The following is a 21,202-nucleotide window of genomic DNA, read 5'->3' as shown; positions in this document are numbered from 1 at the left end:
CGGGTGGGGGAGTAGCACGGTAGTGCTCTGCTTGCATGGCAACGAGTGACTCTATAGACTCCGCTTGGCGCTCCAGGATGCTTAGCAGCCGCTCCGTGCTTTTCCTCTTGGCCACTGCATTTCTCTTGCGGGTCCTGCTTTCTTTCTCTCGCCACTCCTTCAATTCTTTTCTCTCTGTAGCAGAGTGCTGAAGAACAGTTTTCAGCATGTCCTCTTTGCTCTTTCGGGATTTTTCTCAAATTTTGAAGCCTCTGTGATGTTGAACATCTGGGCAGTCCAGTCAAGGTCACTGTACACACAGAAATGACAACATTTAACACGGGCAGCATTGTATCCACTATCTCCAGACATGAATTGTTACGAGTTCTCACTTGCAAGTTCTCACTTGCATTCTTTATCCCAAAGGAAAACACAACAGAAGCCACGAAATGGTGAGTGAGGAGTGGGGCTTGAGTGAGAGGAGCTGGTTGCTTGGGTAATCTGGAGTGCTAGAGGTTGAGTGAAGATGCAGATGCAGGGGTGATCTTATCTCCCTATCTCTTCACTAAAGAGTCTCCCAACATTTTCACAGGACTTAATCCTGGAAGATGTTTCCCTACTGCGAGTCACTAGGGAACAGCGGGGGGCTCTTTTAGAGCAATGTGGATTCCGCCCGGGACCCTATGCGGCGTGCCTGTGTTCAGAAATGGTCCCCCCCCCCCTGGCCGAAGAGGGGCGCGGACGCGGCCCCGTCCCTGGGACCAGGGCCACCGTGGCGCGGCCGATAAACCTGCGCAGGCATATTGCCCACGCTCTGGATGAAGCTTTTGCTGAGATAACTGAAGCAGATTACCGCGACGTGATAGACCACATCAACGGGCTATTCCACATCTAGACGCTGCCATGCATGCATCCATAACCCCCCTTCCTCTCCAGAAACATTTCCACCCAGAAAATAAAAGCCGCTTACCGGTACACCGCTCCTCTGCCTGTCCTTCTGCAACTGCTGGCTGCTGCTGCGATTGGGTACTTTCCTCCTGGCTTGAGAAGAGCTCCTGGCTGCATGCCTCCAGGGAATCTGCGGTTTCTTCCCCCAGCCCAGGAGCTGCACTCGCGGTTTCCTCTCCCCCGCAGCCTCCTCCTCCTCCTGTCCCCAGCCTGCTCAGAAGTGTCCATCGTTACCCTGGGATTGGCAGTGGGGTCACCCCAAGTATGTTGTCCATCTCCACGTAAAACGGCAGGTCGTGGGGCGGATCCGGATCTGCGATTCCCCTCTCGGGCTTTGTAATAGGCACTCCGCAGCTCTTTAACTTTCACCCTGCATTGTAGTGCGTCCGTTGATGGCCCCTATCCAGCATGTCCCTTGATATCTGCTCAAAGATATCGTAATTCCTCTGCCGGGCGCAGCTGTGCCTGAACAGACGCCTCACCCCAAACACTGATGAGGTCCTGCAATTCACCTGTGCTCCATGCTGGGGCTCGTTTGCCGCGTGGAGGCATGGTTACCTGTAACCTGTAACTGATTAACTGATTGCACTCCACACCTGGCTGCAGCAAACAGGAAGGAGATTTTTAAATTTCCCGGGGCATTTAAAGGGCGGGTCACCTGAGGCAAGAGCAGTAGAGTGCAAACTGATGTGCAGAGTGGCTGAACAGGAATTCTGGGATAGCTCCTTATTCCCTGGAGGACAGGTAAAGCGCTGGTGAGTGTCCACACCTGCTGAGCAGCGCTGGTGTCACCAGCGCTGCACTCTTATACCCCAACCCGGATGGGTTTTCAGCCAGCGCTGCAACCAGGGAGTTGCAGCGCTGGTTGTGCCCTGCAAGTGTGGACGGGGTGTTAATTGCAGCGCTGGAAAGCCTCCACCAGCGCTGCAACTTGTAAGTGTAGCCAAGCCCTAAGAGGTCAGCAAACTGCCCTGGTAGACTTCTAAAAGTCCTTCAACCCAGCTAGTTTGGCAGCAGACTTGAAGATGTCTGTATGCTAGCCCTATAGCCTCCTTAATGTCTTTGAACCAGGTTGCTTCTGCAAAGGACTTTAAGGAGTTCTGAGAGTTCTTTTATCTTGAGCAAGCATGTGGCAATTTGGCAAATTATTCTGTGGTTTTGTTTTTTTTGCTGTAAACCCCTCCCCACGCCCCCATTTTTTCCCAGAAATGGTGAAATCTCACTCTTCTAGATTTCCAAGAGATTTTCTGTGCATTCTGTTTTCCAAACATGCTGTAACCCTTCCATAAGGCACCAAACCCAGTGCTCTTTTACGGGCAGGACAGGCCTCCAAACAAGAGTTTTGGAAAGGATGTCAATGTGACGGGTTCGGTCACAGAGACCCCTTTGGGACTTTCACCTGACGTGCTGAATTTACCTCTGAGCCCATTTTCTTTGACAGCTTGGGACTCCAGAACCCTGCCTTGTTGAGCCAGACACCCTAGCCTGCTGCAACAGAGACCCGGGTCTGGTCCATGCCCCCAAAGCTACAGACTTGAACCAAAAACTGCTCAGCAGGTCACCTATCTCCAGCACCCAGTTCCCAACAGGATTCAAACCCCAAATAAATCTGTTTTACTCTGTATAAAGCTTATACAAGGTAAACTCATAAATTGTCTGCCTTCTATAACACTGTTAGAGAGATAGGCACAGCTGTTTGCTCCCCCAGGTATTAATCACTTACTCTGAGTTAATTAATAAACAAAAGTGATTTTTAAGTATAAAAAGTAGGATTTAAGTGGTTTCAAGTAATAAGTAAGTTACCAAGTAAGTTACTAAGCAAAATACAGCAAAAATGCACAAGTCTAAGCCTAATACATTAAGAAACGGAATACAGGTAAATCTCACCCCCAGAGATGTTCCAATAAGCTTCTTTCACAGACTAGATTTCTTCCTGGCCTGGGCCCAATCCTTTCCCCTGGTACAGCTCTTGTTAGTTCCAGCAGACATCTTAGGTGGAAAGCAGGGGTGTTCTCATGACTGCAGCCCCCTTTGCTCTGTTCCACCCCCTTTTATAGCTTTGGCACAAGGCAGGAATCTTTTGCCTCTCTGAGTCCCCCCGCCCCTTCTAAATGGAAAAGTACCAGATTTAAGAGGTATTCCAGTATCATGTAACATTTTCACATGTCCTGTGAGACCTCATTCTTCATTATCCACGGGCTGGCCCACATGCACACAGGAAGGCTTGCAGGTAAATAAACCATTTACAACCAATTGTCCTAGTCAATGGGAGCCATCAAGATTATAAACCACCATTAATGGCCCACACTTGGCATAATTACAGTAGGACTTCAGAGTTATACTTCATATTTCTAGCTTCAGATACAAGAAAGATACATGTATACAAATAGGATGAACACACTCCGTAGATTATAAGCTTTGTAATGATACCTTACAAGAGATCTTTTGCATAAAGCATATTCCAGTTACATTATATTCACACTTATAAGCATATTTCCATAAAACATTATGTAGTGCAACGTCACAGTCAACTCCTTTCAGTCCTGATTATTTACAAAAAATGTACAAAGTTCTGTTTCCCTGGAGATTGTTTCCTTGCTCACAGTTCCAAGCTTCTTTCAGCCAGCACTCTGCCCAAAAGATCCCTCTCTAGAGCCACGTTTCCCAGTGCTTCTCCAGGCTTTGTCCTTAGCTCTCTGCTCCATCTTTGTGGCCTGTTTTCTCCTTGTCCCTCTGTCTCACAAACATACACCCCTCTGCTTAAAACAGTACCCAGCAAGGCCCCTTCACCCACATAATTCAAGGTCCTGAGCACTCTCACATGTGCCTTATGTTTTGGGTGCAAGCTGCTATTGTTTCAGCCACCTGGTTCCACAAAGGTGCTCAGGCCCAGATCCTCAAAGGAAATCAGAGTTAGGTGCCTAAGTACTAGGGTGACCATATTTTCCAAAAGGGAGAATGGGACACCACCTGAGGCTACCCCAAGGCTCCCCTCTGCCCCCCGCATGGGGCTGGCATCACCCCCTGCACATTCTTCTGTGCCCTGCTAGGGGTCGCGCCCCACTTTTTTGGCAAAACTAGGCATTGGTCCCGTTTGCTCTTGCCAGCTGATGATCAGTGGGCAAAAGCAAATGGGACACATGTCCAGTTTTGCCAAAAAAGTCAGAGAAGTGGTGCAGCGGCTTCACACTGAGGCCCAGCCAGGTGGAGATGGAGCCGAGGTGAGCTGGGGCGGGGGGGCCGCCCGTGCCGCAGCAGGTAACTGGGGGAGGAGGCCCACAGGGGAACTGCTCCCCACTCCAGCTCATCTCCCCTCCACCTCCTCCTCTGCCTCCGCCTCCCTGGGCCTGAGCGCGAAGCCGCCGCTTGCTTCTCAGCCCTCCTAGGCTTCCCGCGCGAACAGCAGTCGGGGCAGGGGTTCCAGGGGTGGTCAGGGGACAGGGAGAAGGGGTGGATGGATGGAGCAGGAGTCCCAGGGGGGCCATCAGGAATGAGAGGAGGGGTTGGATGGGGTGGCGGGGGGCAGTCGGGGGACTGGGAAGGGGGGTGGATGGGGCAGGGGTCCCGGGTGGGTGTGGCAAGGAACGCGGGGGGTTGGATGGGGCAGGAGTCCCGGGGCGGGGCTGGCCACGACCCCCTTGTGGGGTGAGGAGGGAGCTGGTTGTTAAGATTTTGGCAGCTCATCACTGGCCAGAGGGTGGGAGGCTGAGGAGGCGAGCGGGCAGGCAGTGGCGGGGGGGTGAGTATGTGAGCCGGGGAGGGAGGGGGGGCTGAGAAGGCGAGCGGGGCGGCAGGTGAGCCGAGGGAGTTGGGGTCTGAGGAGGCGAGCGGGCGGGCAGTGGTGGGGGGGCAGGTGAGCTGGTGGCAGGGGAGGAGGGCTGAGGAGGCGAGCGGGCAGGCATTGGCGGGGGGGCAGGTGAGCCGCTGGGGGTGGGGGGCTGAGGAGAGGAGCTACCAGTCGGTGGCTGACTTGTTCTACTGATCTGGTCTGGCTCCCATCCCCTCTCCAAGGGTTGCAGCTGTCTGGAGGTGCTGCCTTCCACGCCTTCCTCATTCACACCTCGTTCATTCGACAGGGCAATTGATTACAAAGTGGGGGGAAGAGCTTGTAATACTTCTAGCAAAAAGACATTTTTCTTTTACCTTAATTGTACTACCTTAGGGGCTTCCTATAACATATTACCAAGGCTCAATACCGCTGTTTCGGCGGGGCGGCGCAGGGGAAGGAGGATTTGTTTCCGCGGGGCAGGCGGCACTTGTGGGGGGTTGTTTTGGGGGGGCTGGGCGGCACTGGGGGGTGTTGTTTTCGCAGGGCGGGTGGTGCTGGGGGGGTTGTGTTTCGGGGGGCTGGGCAGCGCTGGAGGGGGTGTTTCGGCGGGGCCAGGGGGTTTCGGCCCTCAGCTGTTTTCTTTGGAGTAATATAGCCCTTACCGCTTTACGAGTTGTGCAGGCCTGATTTACAAGAAACTCTTGTTTCTCTGAATGCAGTACAAATCCAATCACAGGAGACGGCTCCTTTGTTCGCAGTTCCAAGCCTGCATTTCCAGCCAACACTCTGTGCTCAAAAAGCTTTTTCTCTTAGCTTTATCTCAGGGCCACATTACGATGCTCTCAGGCTGGGTCTGCTTCCCTGTCTCCCTCCAGGCTTTTTTCCCCTACCAGGGCTGTGGCAGCATAGCTATGGTGCATAGTTAAGCCGGCATCACCCCCTAGTATAGATGCATCCTGCAGCGACAGAAGGGGATTTTCCATCACTGTAGAAAAACCACCTCCCCAAGCAATGGTAGCTAGGTTTATGAAGCATTCTTCCATCAAGCTTGCTGCATCTGCACCAGGAGTTAGGTCGGTGTCACTATGGGGCTCAGAGGCATGGATTTTTCGAGGATGGTCTTCTTCTTTAAGGACCAGGGGCCTAGGACCAACCAGTCCTGTTCAATTATCAGACCCAGCTGTAAAGAGCTCAGGTGAGAGCAGAAACTGCAGGTGGGAGGGTGGCACCTGTGACTGGCCCTGGAGCAGAGAGAGGTGCTGAGTGAAAGGCATCTGGGCCCTGCAGCCTGTGTCAATCAAGGGAATAGCTTTGTTTTTCTTTGTAATTTTTCTATTTGAATTAATAAATGGTGCCCTGAAGGAAGGGGTTGCAGGAGACTTTGTCATGGTGTTGAATCCTTCCTGGGCTGGGGAGACCGGCTAGCAGCCCTACGCAGCGTTGATGCTTACCCCTCACCTACAGGGTGCTTCTCTGGAGTCCCCTGCTTCCCTGGACTGGTGGATCTATATGATTCCTGTGCACAGTGAGTCTGTGTATTGTTGTCCTTTGGCCTGAGTGGTGTGTCAGTATCTGGGGCTTTGCTAAGCTGCTTCCATTAGGAGGAGAAATTGGTGATGGGAGTCAGGCATTTCTTTGGTGCAAACCTGTTTATTTCAAAGAATGAGCACAAAGTCCTGTTTCCCTGAAGGCAGTAGGAGCAAACAACAGCAGGCAGTTTCCTTGCTCACAGTTTCCAAGCCTGCCTTTCCAGCCAGCACTCTGCCCAGAAGAAGCTCTCTCCCTCAGCTTCCTCCCAGGGCCTCACTGCCAGTGCATCTCTTGCTTTCTGCTGGCTTTCTCTGGTTCCTTACATGCATACACACACAGAGCTGCAACCAAATTAATGCCCCAGCTGCTGGGTTTGCAATCAGTCCCCAGTGAACCCCTCTTCTTCTCCCCGAGTTAGTTCTTGCTCAAGCCTTCCAGTGCAGCCCAGTGCCTGCTTCAGCTATCACTAAACAGATGGGTATTTAATTGCTCCCTCATTTAGCCTGAATGAAAGATGGATAGCATGCAGCTTCAGTGAGGTCTGTGATTGCCCATAGATCTAATCATCATAATCATAATAATTAATAAATAATATGTAGATCAAACACCTGATTGCCAGCAACCAATAACCCTCTCCAACACAAGAATATTCCTTATTCCCTGCTGTGCTGGGTGTAGCCTGATTTGGGGTGTGTTAGTAATGTTGATTTAATTTATTGATTTAATTTAATTTTATTTTAATTATGTTTTAATTAATAATATTAATCATTAATTTTAAAATATTAATTAATATGGGTCTTAGGCTCGCCAATCTATGTGATCAGAAGATTAAAGTTCTTATCCCGAATCAGGCTCCACAGAATTTATAGGGGACCCTCGGGGGTATGACAGGAAGCTCACACTCAGACAGATAGAGTCATAAAGACTTTTTAGTAAAATCAATGAAACAGTAAGCAAATGGTAAAAGAGTCAGAGTTACAAAGTTACAACTGTATTGCTGTTATTCAAGAGGTACATAGGGCAATACAATATTATGTGCTGCAAACTTTGGTTAATTCTCACACCCTGTTTTGATACCCTGGTGCTGAAAGACACAGGACCTCGTCTCTGGCAGTTCTGGTTTCATGCCTTTTGCAGAGGTGTGCAGAGGAAGCTAATGCGAAGAGCTGTCCAAGCTACTTTAGAATTTACTCTCTAACTTAGTTAAAACAAAACTTAATACACAAACTGAGAATAAAGCTTAGGGAGGCCAAGCTTAGCCTAGTCCCTTTTGAACTTAAAGTTTGAAAAGAAGCTAAGTACGGCCTATTAATAGTTACTAGCCATCGTAGATGGATAACAGCAATACGTAGTTGAAGATGAAGATAGTGAAGAGTGAAGATAGAATGAAAAGCGTGAAATAGCCATTGTAGATTGTAGACCTCTTTTATAAGGAATAAGTCCTGAAAATCTTTCTTCTTATGCCCAAGTTTCATTCCTCCCCCACAAAAATGTTAGGGTACACTTACCCCATAGGCTAATATGTATGTGCCTATTGATGACAGGTACATGTACACTTGTTAAGTCTGTGGATACAACTTTGAAAAATCCCCTACGCCATTCTTCATTGTCTACTGGTCTAGGTAAAGGGCTTAGACCTAGAGGGTTATTGGCGTGGGTACTTTCTCTATTTGGGTATAGGATAAACAAGATAAAGGTCAACTCTACTTTCTGGGTAAAAGGGCCCAATATAGAGATACTAACTTTGCTTTAGCTCGGAGTCGGCAACCTTTCCGAAGTGCTGTGCCGAGTCTTCATTTATTCACTCTGATTTAAGGTTTCACGTGCCAGTAATACATTTTAACGTTTTTAGAAGGTCTCTTTCTAGAAGTCTATAATATATAACTAAACTATTGTTGTATGTAAAGTAAATAAGCTTTTTAAAATATTTTAGAAGCTTCAATTAAATTAAAATGCAGAGCCGCCCGGACAGGTGGCCAGGACCCGGGCAGTGTGAGTGCCACTGAAAATCAGCTTGCGTGCCGCCTTTGGCACACGTGCCATAGGTTGCCTACCCCTGCTTTAGCTTAACATGCAGCTTTTTCTGCCTGTAGGTCTCTTGCATTACAGCCAAACTTATTTTGAATATAAATCTATAAACCTATTACAATACAGCAAATACTTAAACTTATAAGAAAAGATATACCTATGCAAGCAAGCAGATTCATCCTTAGGACTACAGGTTGGACTCTGAGAGTCTGTGTCTCCCTTCCTACTCACTCACAGAGTTTCTCTTGTGTCATTCTAGACACCAGCGACAGCGACCTCGAACTTTCGTCCGTCCGGCACCAGCCAGAAGGGCTAGAGCAGCTGCAGGAGCTGACCAAATTCACCAAGAAGGAGCTGCAGTCCCTGTACAGGGGCTTCAAGAACGTGAGTGTCTGTTGGGTCCTTCCCCCAGCCAAATGATCCCCAAGAACTGCTGCGCCTTGTGGCCGCTGTCGGGCTCCAGCTGCTGCCCCTACGAGATTGGAAACTGAACCCTGGAGAGATGGGAGCTGGCTGAGATGCAGGCTCAGGGAGGCTCAGGGAGACGTGGGTGAAATTCATCCCGGTGCAGAGTGCGCGCACAAGGCCAAGGCACTATTTAAGTCCTACTGAAGCATGGAGGGTGAGATGTTAATGGATCTGATAGGAGATGGAGTGTTTTTGTCCTGCGCCTTGTTCATCCCCTGCTCACTGAGCTGAGGAGTGGGGCGTGAGGTGAAGGGCATTCCTAGTGCAAAGTGCGAACACTCAGGCTACGTGGACACTGCATTCGGGATATCCTCCAGCGAGCTGAGATCGAGTAGCAAAAGCACAGGCAGCTACGCGAGCTTGCCCTGCCCGCTCCCTGGTTGTGTCCTTGGGCAGCCACCCCCTGTCCTGCTGTGGCTTCAGTGCTATCGTTACTCCGCTCGATCAAAGCTACCGCGGGGACGTCTGCACTTGCTGCCATCACACCTCTGCCTGCGGCGTAGACAGACCCTGGGGGGCGCAGGCTGAGAGCGGAGTGGATGGTGGGGAGGGAGGAAGGTGTATTACAGACCTGAGCCACGGAACATGAGTGTGCTTGGCTGGGGGTTCTGTTCCTTCAAGGTAGGTTTTTCTACCGCACTCATCACCGTCATTCCTGAGTGCCTTCCAGCTGTGCATTAAGTGACATGCCGAGATGCCTGTCACCATGGCGACGGGGTGGGCGTATCGCTGGGAAGAGGCAGTGCAGTGGGATGAGAGAGGGCCACAAATACCGAGGTGCATGGGGGTCAGGGTTCGAGGAGGGAGCGTTAGAGCAGAGAAAAATAAAAGGAAGTATTTCTTCACACAACGCACAGTCAACCTGTGGAACTCCTTGCCAGAGGATGTTGTGAAGGCCAACCCATAACAGGCTTCAAAAAAGAACTAGATAAGTTTATGGAGGATAGGTCCACCAATGGCTATTAGCCAGGGTTGCAGGAACAGTGTCCCTAGCCTCTGTTTGCCAGAAGCTGGGAATGGGCGACAGGGGCTGGATCACTTGATGATGACCTGTTCTGTTCATTCCCTCTGGGGCACTGGCACTGGCCACTGTCAGAAGACAGGATACTGGGCTAGATGCACCCAGTAGGGCCGTTCTTATGTTCGTATGCCCTAGGAGGACGGATGTCCTGGGTGCATTGCAGGGCAGATGCTTGTTGCATGGCAGAGCCATGGGGCGAGAGGGGAGTCATGTTCCCGGCCAGTCTGGCTACATCTCGGTGCCTGATCTGTGGGGAGGGTGATGGTCAGACCAATAGGGGGCTAACCTCCTGGCGATGACTTCCCTCCATAGGAATGCCCCAGCGGCCTGGTAGACGAAGACACCTTCAAGCTGATCTATGCTCAGTTCTTCCCTCAGGGAGGTGAGTTTGACACCAGTCCCCTCCGAGACCTTCCCAGAGCAGGGAAAGGGTTAAATTATCTAGCGAGGCACCAGGATCCCAGAGCCTTTATCCCAGGCTGCAGATTCCCTGTTGCAACATTGCCATTGTCTCATTGTGAGGAGAAGACTCTTGTCTGCAAAGTTCCCGAGTTCTTCTGCTGAGGCTGGGCCCCAGGCTCCTTTGCTGGCAAATACCCTCCGCAGGACCCAGCTGAGCACGGTGCCTAGCCCCTCACCTGGCCTGAGCCGGGGATAAATCAGCCAGGGGGCATTAAAGACACTGGTGTTTTGCAGTGTCTAGAAATCCATTGTGCTTGGATAATGCAGAGATCGTCCCCGCCCCAAATAGCTGTAGCTTTACAAGCCATTTCCCATTGCTAGTGAAAGAATGATCCTAAACCTGCCCCAGTCCATGCTGGGATCGGAGGACACGAGCTCCCTGGTCACCCTCTCTGTGCTGTGAGATTACCCTTATCCACTAGGGTTTCCACACTGGCAGCAGCTAAGAGGCAGGACGGTCCAATGGTTAGGGCCAACTTGGGTTCCATTCCCTGCTCTGCCACAGACTTCTTGTGTGACCTTGGGCCTGTCTGTGCCTCAGTTTCCCTTCTGTACGATGGGGAGAACCAGCCTCATGGGAGTGTGATGGTAAATGTGTTTAAAGAGTGTGAGGTGCTCAGATAAGTACCATCGAGGATGGCGGGGGTGGGGAGGAAAGTGCCAACCCTTTCACTGGGTCTCTCTTGTTTTTCCTCTCGCAGACGCCAGCATGTACGCCCACTTCCTGTTCAACGCCTTTGATGTGGACCGGAACGGAGCCATCTGCTTCGAGGTAAGATCCCAGCTCCCCCTTTTCAAAAGGCCAGGTGTTTAAAAAAGGTATTTAGGAACCTAACGAATCAACCCACATCCACAAAGGTATTTAGGTGTCTAACTCCCCTGGGGAGTTTGGAAAATGTTCCCCGTTGTGGTTGGGTTTTTATTTGTATTGCAGTAGTGTCCAGAGGGTCTGATCCGGGCCCCACAGTGTTAGGTGCTGCTCAAACACAGATCCCTGCCTTGGAGAGTTTGTAACAGGAGACTGCCAGCTCCTGGGGGCCAGGGCTGACTTTCTGTTGTACAGCTCCTAGCACCATCTGGTCATGAACCGTGACTTGGGCTCCTAATAAATTGCAAGACAACAGGTGGATACAGCAGGGAGCTGGTAGGAGTGGCAGGGGGGACACTCAAGGGAACGGAGATTAGAAAGGAGGACAATGTGGTGGCTTTGCAGATATTCATGGGGGGCCTCTGCCATGTACAGGGGGCAGCAGGGGAGATGGCTTGCTGGAGAAATTGACCAATGGGTAGGGGTAGTCGCATCCTCCTCTCCTGATTCTGCTCCAGGGTCACATCAGAGTTCTCCTCCCCTCCAGGGCAGGCTGCCCTACCCAGGATGCTGGTCAAAGTCTCTCTTCCTGCCCATTTCCAGACGCTTGCGTGGATCTTTTCCCTTCTTAGCTTTGTAAAGGGGACCCCACCGGACACTCCCCATAGGAGGGCAGGGGGATTAACCCTGGTGTCCTGCTCAGACTCCCAGCTTGGATACTCACATTCTTCCTCCCCAAATCTGCCCCCACCCCCACCCTCTGCAACTTTTCATAGGGTCACAGATGCCAGGGCCAGAAGGGACCAGTGTGATTATCTGGTCTGACCCCCTGTACAGCACAGGCCAGGGAGCTTCCCTCAAAGTAATTCCTAGAGCAGATCTGTTAGAAAAACATCCAGACCTGACTTCAAAATTATAAATGATGGAGAATCCGCCCCACCCCTTAGTACATTGTTCCCATAGCTAATTACCCTCCCTGCTAAAAATGGACGCCATCCTTCCAGTCTGAACTTGTCCAACTTCAGATGGACTTGGAGGGCCTGGTTCTGCTTTTTTTGGTTCTGCTTTTCAGTGCTGTAAATTCGAAATGACTCTGTTCAAATCGGTGGGGGGCAAATGGCCTAAGCGAGAGAAAAATCAGGCCCACTCATTCTTGGCTCCCTGTCCTAAAGTGTTATGCGGTGGCTGCTGCACATTGTGAAACAGCCGCTGCGTTCAACCCCAGAGGTGGCTGCATTTCATTGCTGGGTGGAGTGATTCATACATAGGCAAAAAGTGCCAACACACCTTTAATGGTCACAAGCAGTCAGGGCCTCAGCATTACATTTTGTCCAGAGAGGGTACCGCCCGTGGAAGTGCTGTGTCCCATAGCACTATTGAGGCGTTGGTTCGGGAACACAAGCCCCTATTGAGTCACCAGCACCTGTCCTGCCACCCTCGATCTCCCCTCCAAGTACAGTAGAACCTCAGAGTTACGAACACCTGGAGAATGGAGGTTGTTCGGAACTTGGAAATGTTCATTACGCTGAACACAATGTTCTGGTGGTTCTTTCAAAAGTTTACAGCTGAATGCTGACTAAATACAGCTTTGAAACTTTACTATGCAGAAGAAAAATGCTGTTTTCTCTTTATTATTTTAGTAGTTTACATGTATATCTTGTCTATTTAGGCTATGTCTACACCAGTGCACAAGCTTACTAGACAGTGTACATGCTCACATATGTTCCACTTATGTTGTGTTGGACATGGATATAACACTGTGTACACATGTATACCCACATCCACACTGCTGCTGTGGTTATATGACATTAGCTCTACCATTTAGCTCAGAGGTTTGAGCATTGGCCTACTAAACCTAGGGTTGTTAGTTCAATCCTGGAGGGGGCCATTTAGGGATCTGGGGCTAAAACTTGTCCGGGGATTGGTCCTGCTTTAAGTAGGGGGTTGGACTAGATTGATATTCTATGATTCTAACACAGTACTGTGCTGTATTTACTGGGTCTTTTTGGTCTCTGCTATTGCCCGGTTGGGTAATTCTGGTTCCAAATGAGGTGTGTGGTTGACTGGTCAGTTCGTAACGCTGGTGTTTGTTACTCTGAGGTTCTAAGCATGCCTGCTTAGCTTGAGACATAGCCTGCCAGCTCAGCTCTCTATGTGAGAGCAGAGTGCACAGGGTAATATGTCAGACAGGATTTTTATTGTGGGGCATAAAGCCTATATAACCAATTTAGGCCCCGTTCTGTTAGTCGGTCAAAATTAGCGGATCATAAGATCAAAAAGCCTTGGGTTGATTTTTCTCATTTGTTTACCTCATCGTTCATATATACAATGTGTATATATATATTGTCCAAACAGTCAAATTTCCAAAGAACTGTGGGATTGTTTTAAATAAAGACGATATATAAATGTAAGATCACACTCATATGAGTGTGTGTGTGTATGTATATATAAAACCATTCTTTTATTTAGTAAATGGATGTAACACAAATCTCTCAGCCAGCCAGACAGCCACCAAAATGCCTTTTATTTCATTTCTATGCTGGGAGGGGGCAGTTAATGATTTTCATTTGGTTATTTGTGCTCCATGCCAGACGTGCTGAGCAGTAAGGAACCAAAGAGGAGGGTTTTTTTGTATTATTATTGTCAGCGAGGGGCACTCGGGCTCAGGTGGGTAGCGAGGCAACTAAAAATAGATCCAGCAGAGAACAGAAACAGGATCGATAGGAAAAATACCAGGAGAGTTTCATGGTCGATAACATTTCCGCTTCACCCTTTGAAGGGTCAAGAGCCGCCTCCCAGGCACCAGCCGCAAAACTGTTCTTTTTCTTGGGGCGTTGGTTGGGGGAGGGGTTGTTTGCTATATGCATGCAGTTGTCCATGTGCTGGGTTGTTTGCCTGTCCTGTTAGGTCTCTGCTTCATTCTCTGTTCCAGGATTTCGTCGTTGGCCTCTCCATCTTGCTCCGTGGGACTGTGCACGAAAAGTTGAACTGGGCTTTTAACCTCTATGATATTAACAAGGACGGCTACATCACCAAGGAGGTACCTGCAGCTGGACTGAGGGGAATGTGGCTGCGGGTATGCATGAGGTTCGGAAGGAGACACGTGAATCTGTGGGGGCTCTGTATCAGAGACAGGGGCATCTGGAGGTGGAAATGAAAGAGAGTTACCACAGCCCACAGCAGGTGTGGTACTTACATCTATGGAGGGTCTGGGTCAGCGATGGGAGCTCCAAAGGCAGTAGGAGCGTGAGTGTGTGTCTGTGCTAGCTAGGGCCCAGGGGGAATCTGAATAAAGTTCAACATCAGAGACCTCGTGAAGTGGGAATGGTTTGGAGACAGGCAAGCCAGGCCTGCTGTGTGACCGTACGCCACAACTGGAGCCTATGGGATGGGAAGGAGCTGAGAGTTTGGGTGAGGAGCATAAATGGAGGCCCTGAGGCAGGATCCCTGGGGGTATGGATTGGATTCAGAAGTTTTAGTGGTACAATTGGGTTTGAGGGATCCCCTCCACAAGTGAGGTGGGGGGAGTAATGGGGGGTAGATTTATTTCTCCAGGCAGTGGCAGGCTCCAGTCCTGGTTTAGGTCGACATTTTCCGTCTTGGGGGGCCTAGCCTTGGGCTCTTGGAACTGTTTCTTGGGTTGGCCTGAGGCTGCCTTTGGTGGTGGTGGAAGCTTTGGCCGCTCCGCGCCTCTGAGAATGAATCAGGCCACTTCAGGGTGCCTCATTTTAGGCACCTGAGGTTGAAAAGGTCTGGCCGTTCAGGTGCGTTGTTCCAGCTGGCGGTAGTGGCTGCTTGAGTTTTGCCATACGTGAGCCCTCAGATCCCACCGGGCCACCTCCATGGCTTTAACAAGGCGACAGCCTCTTTCCATGTGCCCATAAAATCCCAACTTTTCCCCTTCCCCTAGATCACCGTGTGAACCCTCGTGAAGCCCATAGGGCTTGAATAACAGCTGAAATCACCAGGCCAGGCTGTGACCATATGTCTGAGGCTGGGAGAGAACTATGAGCAAATGTGGCTTTCTTTGGTGGTGCACCATATGGCTCCCTGACATGGACCTGGTTTACTCATTAAACCTGTGATGCTTCTCACTTCCTGCGGGTCACATCCTGGCCCCACTGAAATCAACGACTAAACTCACGTTGACATCACTGGGTCTACGACGTGGTCCTGTGCAACAAGGACTGTGGGCCTCTGGAAGCCGCTTCCTCCCCACTCTACTGGCCTAGCTTCCCCACCCTGGTGAGGAGCACTGGTTTGCTTTGGTGCTGCTGGTCGAGGCATCTGGAGCCTACTGCCTGCCCTAGCATTGTCTGTGTGGATGCTCCGCTCCCTTGTGCTTTGTTTACCAAAGTACATCATGCACTGAACCAGTTATGGAAGTATTTGGTCCCTGGCTATGATCTGTGGTACCGTAATAGGGGCCACATTTGCAACACTGAAAAAGCACTGCCAAAATTCTGCCCCTTGGACGTGCACTCAACTCCCATATGTGAGGACAGGCTTGAGGCAATAATCCCTATGACGCCACATGGCACAACAAAGCAGGACAGCTCATCTAGATGCAGCCTCCCCCTCTTCAGGTTTGTAGGAGACTCTAGATGGCAAAGACTCAACTGGCTGCATCTCCAGAGGCTTCAGCAGGATGCAGCACTGCCTGCCAGGAGACCTTGGGGGTTAGTTCAGTGAAGGAGCCATCCTCAGTTGAATACTCCAGCTTTAGGAAGAAGTGCCCCAGGATTACTAATGACCACAAGTGGTCAGGACATGGGTTCTGTGTCTTGATGCACTGCCAACAGCACAGACCTCCACAGGACCCTTGCTGCATGGCGGACCTCACCTGCTGTATCCCTAACACCGCTGTGGGACCCTGAATGCACGTACCCCCTCCTCAGTCCTCAGCATCGCTTCCTGCAGCCCCATGGTGCTCCCTGGAGGTCTCTCATCTAAAACCCAAACCAACCTTGCTTAGCTCGACAAGGTCACGGCACAAGAGAATAGGTGACTGTCAACTGGCACTTATCCTCAGTCAATCTCAAAGCCCCTTACAAAGGAGGTCAGTAACGTTCTCCCCAATTTACAGATGGGGAAACTGAGGCACAGAGCGGCGCTGTGATTTGCCCAAGGTCACCCAGCAGGCCAGTCTCCTGAGTCCAGTGTTCTGCCCACTAGACTGTACTGCTGCCATTTGCCTGGAGGTGGACAATGGGGACGTCTGGTATTGTGGCTGGGATACTCCTAAAACCCCCAGGCTCCCGCTGCACGACGGTTTCTCCCACTGCCTCGCTCGATGGAGTTAACCCCTCCACGGGGATGCAGCTCATAGGGCCTGCCTGGAAATCCGTTGTTTCACCCTCATGATTTTCCGTTGGCCCTGACGCCAACCTGAACCTGGCCGAGACCAGGGGACGGCGGTGGGCTTTGTTTGGGCTGCCTCCCCGTGTCAGTGCATCTCTCTCTTTCTCTGCCAGGAGATGCTGGCGATCATGAAGTCCATTTACGACATGATGGGCCGTTACACGTACCCGATCGTCAGGGACGATGCCCCCATAGAGCATGTGGAGAAGTTCTTCCAGGTAAGCCAGCTCGCAGGCGTCTGGGAGTAGAAACCTTTTGCTAACCAGGGCAGCAGGCTTGGCCCATAGACCCATAGGTTCCAAGTTAGCCAGAGGGCGGATGGGCCTGATTCCTCCAAAAGCTGGGCGCAGAGGGCCTGATTCTGGTCTTGCTTATCCTGGTGTAACTAGGGTGACCAGATGTTCCGATTTTTCTGATATAGGCTCCTTTTACCCCCACCCCACCCCACCCCACCCCTGTCCCGATTTTTCACACTTGCTGTCTGGTCACCCTAGGGGTAACTCAGGAGTGGTGTCTCAGAAGTCAATGAAATCACAGGTTCTGACTTGTATTTTTCCCGGTGGGGGCTCCAGCCCCACTCTGCTTGAGGCTGCGCCTCTTCCCACAAGGCCCCGCCTTTTCTCTGCCTTTTCCCTCCCCCACTCCACGCTTTCCCCCGAGGCCCCCCTCACCCACCAGCTGCTCCCCCCCTTCCCTCCCCCCCACAGCTTTCACCCACCGGACAGCTGATCAGTGGAGAGCCCCGGGCCGGAACCAGTGTGGCTGGTGGGTGCTGAAAACCCCCTATTTTTTTTTCCCTGGGTGCTTGAGCCTCGGAGCCCCCACGGAGTCGGCGCCCATGAGTAGAATTATGCCGGGGTGGAAAGGGTGTGGGCACAGGACTAGTTTCACCGACACAGGAGCAGATGCAGATTCCCACACGGCTGCGGGCAGGAGGCAGATGGCGGGGGCCATGGCTGGCAATCCTGCTGCAGACCCTGGTAGCTGCAGAGGCAGGGGCCCCATTAGGGACTCTTGATGTGGATTCTCTGAGATTGGGTTACAAGCCACAGACACACTCTGGTCCCGGGGGCGGGGGGGCGCTCCATTACAGGCCTTAGGAGGAAGGAGGACTGGTTGGGAGGAGTGTCCCTGATGGGGGCTCAGAGCCACTGGGCAGAATGCAGGCAGAGAGAGTCCATTCCCAGGCCTGCCAGGATTGCAGGAAGGTGGACTTTTAGGGTACAGGCGGGCGCAGTGTGGTTGGTGGGGGGTGTTCTTGCACCTAGGCACAGATTCGCTGGGACCGCCGCCCATGCACCTTCTGAGCATCGCTTTTCCGTTTCAGAAAATGGACAGAAATCGGGACGGCGTGGTGACAATCGAGGAGTTTTTAGAGACCTGTCAAAAGGTGAGTGGGTCGCTGCTGTGGATTCTTCATCGCGCTCCAGATCCTGCAGATCCCTCCTCTTCTTCCTCCTGACCATATCCCTGGCCCCCTCTATAGGATTCAGAGCCCATCTTACCCATCTTCCTTTCCTAGAATCCATCTTACCGATTTGCCCAGTGCATTGTCCAGCCAGGACACTGATTCATCTAACCCTCCAAATTCCAGTCACAGCATTTCTAATTCCTTTTGACTGCAGCTTCCCCCCATCCAGCTCCTCTCCTCTTGTGTAACACGCACTGTGGGATTACACATGTTGATTCCTGCCGTGGAAGCACTTACTGCAAAAGCGAAGGGGGGATGGAGCTGTCGTAGGGAGACAGGAGACCAGACCAAGCTCCGTTAAGAGCAGGTTGATTTAACTCACGGAGCATGCCCACGTGTGTGTGGTAGCACATGAACAGTGCTTGATGATGCACATTGACTCAGCAACGATCCTTAGCTAATTTCATCGGCAGACCTCAAAGCACTGTCCAAAGCAGGTCAGTCCTACTATCCCTAATGGGGAAGTCCTGTCCTCTTTCTGTGCCAATTTTCCCAAGTTCACCCACCAGGCCAGTATTAGAACTCCGGTTCTGACAGCTGCCAGTCTAATGTACAGACCACACCTCTGTCAGATATATTGTTATTATTACAGTAGAGATTAAGAGGCCCCAGCCAACCAGTTGCCCATTGGTAGGCACTGAACAGATGTGTGTTAGTCCCTGCCCCAAAGGGTTTACAACCCCAAAGAGCGGGGAAGGGAAACTGAGGCACAGAGAGGGCGGTGACTTGCCCAAGGTGTCACAGCAGGTCAGTGGCAGGGCTGAGATTAGCACCCAAATCTTCTGCCTCCCAAGCTGCTTCCTCATTCACTGAACCACAAATCTCCATTGGTTGTGTTGTTTCTGAACCGTTGCCCTGACCTTTCTCTCTCCTCCTCTTCCAGGACGAGAACATCATGAGCTCCATGCAGCTGTTCGAGAATGTGATCTAGAATGCGATCTCGACTCTCCCAGCGCGGCTGCCTCCCAGCCTGCACGCAGACGGACGCCTCTGTCTGTCTCTCTTGTTAAGCACACACACATCTTTATGAGAAGAAAAACAAACTCTTTTTATATTTAAAAAAAAAAACAAAAAAGAGGACGTACTCATGTTTGCTCCTAATACTGACCGGATTCTCACTTGAAGGGCAAGAGGAGACAGAGAGAGATTGGGTTTCATGGGTTTGTCTGACCTAGCAGAGGGATTGGCTAGCTCTCCCCTAGGATATAGCAAGGGAACGCTATACAGCGTTACATACCACCTATGGGAAAGAGACCACCCTCATGGATTAAGCTCAGCACTTCTCGCATGGTAGCGGGATGGAAAGGACGTTTGCATGTGGGAGGTGGAGTTCTTCTCACTAGCATCAAGTGAAAACCTGGCAATCGGGCAGTTACTGGGTTCCATCAGGAAAAGGAGGGAGAGGCAGTTACTGAAGAAAAAATGGGTCTCAGCTGGCACAATTTGGCATAACTCCATGGACTTCATACCCCCATTGCGAAATCTGACTTCAACTGAACTCCATCAATTTTCACCAGCTGAGGACCTGCTCCCACTTTTCCATGTGCAGGAAGCTCCTGGACCAAGATCCTGGAGCCTGAATGTGTCTCAGCTGAGAGAGGATGGTTTGTGGACATCTGAATAGAAGACATTACTGGCTGTTGAGAATCATCTCCAGAACTTCAGTTCTAAAAGCACAAGAGCATCCATTCAAAGGCAGGTTCCACATCATGTGCGAATGTTAGAGAGCGTACAGGGCCTTCTAGCGTCCCCAGAGAAGGGAAGCAAAGGAAGAAGCTAGCACACCTTCTCCCCAATCACATTGAGAATGAATGTCCCTCCACCTGCAATGGTAGGGGAGAATGAGGTATCTTCACTCAGGAGACTGGAACTGGGGCAATCTGCAACAAAGAAACAGGATTTGAATTTCCTGAAGCAGAAGTACAAGCACAAATACCCTGGCCCTTCCAAACTGGAGGAGGAGACGGGCCCTGGCTGCTGTGTTCTGGAGCTGAAATTTTCCATTGTTTTCCACCGGTCCATCATTTCCATCAGATCTGGCTCAAATATCTGTTGACTGCAGTTGAGGGTTACACTGGAAAACTGTTATTCTGTGGGATGGGCAGTGTTGTTTAACTGCATTGGTTCCAGGGTGTGTGAGAGACAAAGTGGGTGAGGTACAACCTATTATAAGTCCAACTTCTGTTGGTGGAGAGGGAAAGCTTTTGAGGTACATGGAGACGGAGGAAGAGCTCTGTGTAGCTCAAACTTGTCCTCTCCACCAACAGACGTTGGTCCAGTAAAAGATATTACCTCACCCATCTTGTCTCTTCTGTGACACTGAAAGCTGACGGGCGGTGACTTACGAATATGCCCAAAGCTCCAGGCTGCAGTTGAAAGTCATAAGTCAAATAGGGCGTGAAATATCACCTATCCCTGGGGGACATTTACAAGGTTTGGGTTGAGGGACTGGGGTTTTTTTTTGTTTGGTTTTTTTTTTAACAAGTGACTATTTTTAGGCATTACACATGCTGTTTCCAGGACTGAGATGAGATCTGACACTGGGCGAACAAATCTTGAAAGAGGCCAGAGAGTTGGAAAAGCCAGCTGGAAATCAGCACACGTAGGGCTAGACAAGTCACCGGTCTTTGGGTTTGGTAGGGAAAAGAGGAGGTGGGTTGGTAGCTCTGCAACCAAGAGGGTGTCATCCTCAAGATCCAAGTCAGGGATAAGTCAGTACAGTCTCTAATGAGGAACTTTCTAAGTAGCTGGATGCTCCATCTCACTGGGATTTCCTGTTGACTGTGTCAGAGTCACAGTGCCGTGGGGCTATCTGTTTCCAATGCAATAGAAATCCCCTAGATGAGGTGCCCTAGAGAGACTCCCCTTTCAGTTCCTTTAGTAACCTTGGATGGGTCTGGTTATTGAATGACCCTGCCTCACTGGGGATGGAACAATCTCTGGTTAGAAGAGCACCAGGCATAAGAAATAGTCCCTGGGTCTGCAGTGGGGAAGAGTCCACCAAACACGTTGGGGAAGAGAAGGTGTCCTGGTGGAAGTTGTCACTGATGCTTAAGCTAGTGCAGGCTCTGCCTCTTTCTCCCAGGCCTTCCCCTTGGATACAACCAGACCCACCTTTCTCCCCCACTACCCCCAAGTGCTCCAGCCCCACTTCCCAGATCTGAACTAGCAGAAGGATCCAGACTTTTAACCACCCAGACTCAGTCCTCATCTTCCTCTCAACCTCTCTCAGTGCCCAAAAACCATCTAGCTCTCTCTGCCCAAGGCCCATATAAGTCTGTTTCTGTCTCCCACTGCCAAAAAGGCTCTGAATTCTGTCTGTCTCTCCCTCTTCTCTACCCTAAGCCCTCTCCCGGA

The 21,202-nt window shown here is 50.8% G+C and overlaps 1 protein-coding gene across 5 annotated transcripts in view; it reads left to right on the top strand.

Annotated features, from left to right (window-relative positions):
- The window catches only part of KCNIP3 (potassium voltage-gated channel interacting protein 3), a 91,805-nt gene extending 71,247 nt beyond the window's left edge, over positions 1-20,558 (top strand). For 3 of the 5 annotated variants that reach the window (XM_039527573.1, XM_039527574.1, XM_039527575.1), the window contains 7 exons: positions 8,514-8,638; positions 10,056-10,125; positions 10,907-10,977; positions 13,946-14,053; positions 16,488-16,592; positions 17,702-17,764; positions 18,729-20,558. In XM_039527573.1, the coding sequence (XP_039383507.1) occupies positions 8,514-8,638; positions 10,056-10,125; positions 10,907-10,977; positions 13,946-14,053; positions 16,488-16,592; positions 17,702-17,764; positions 18,729-18,776 (590 nt within the window). In that variant the 3' untranslated portion in view covers positions 18,777-20,558. Of the gene's footprint in view, positions 1-5,951; positions 6,222-8,513; positions 8,639-10,055; positions 10,126-10,906; positions 10,978-13,945; positions 14,578-16,487; positions 16,593-17,701; positions 17,765-18,728 lie in introns of those variants that run through there. The other 2 variants (XM_039527576.1, XM_039527577.1) reach the window with 2 other exon arrangements.
- The last annotated feature ends 644 nt before the right edge of the window (positions 20,559-21,202 follow it).

The sequence above is a fragment of the Mauremys reevesii genome, linkage group 2, assembly GCF_016161935.1.
Source record: "Mauremys reevesii isolate NIE-2019 linkage group 2, ASM1616193v1, whole genome shotgun sequence".
In the NCBI taxonomy this organism is placed as follows: Eukaryota; Metazoa; Chordata; order Testudines; family Geoemydidae; genus Mauremys; species Mauremys reevesii.
Note: the sequence above shows the minus strand (reverse complement) of the source record. Positions and strands in the feature narration are given on the sequence as shown.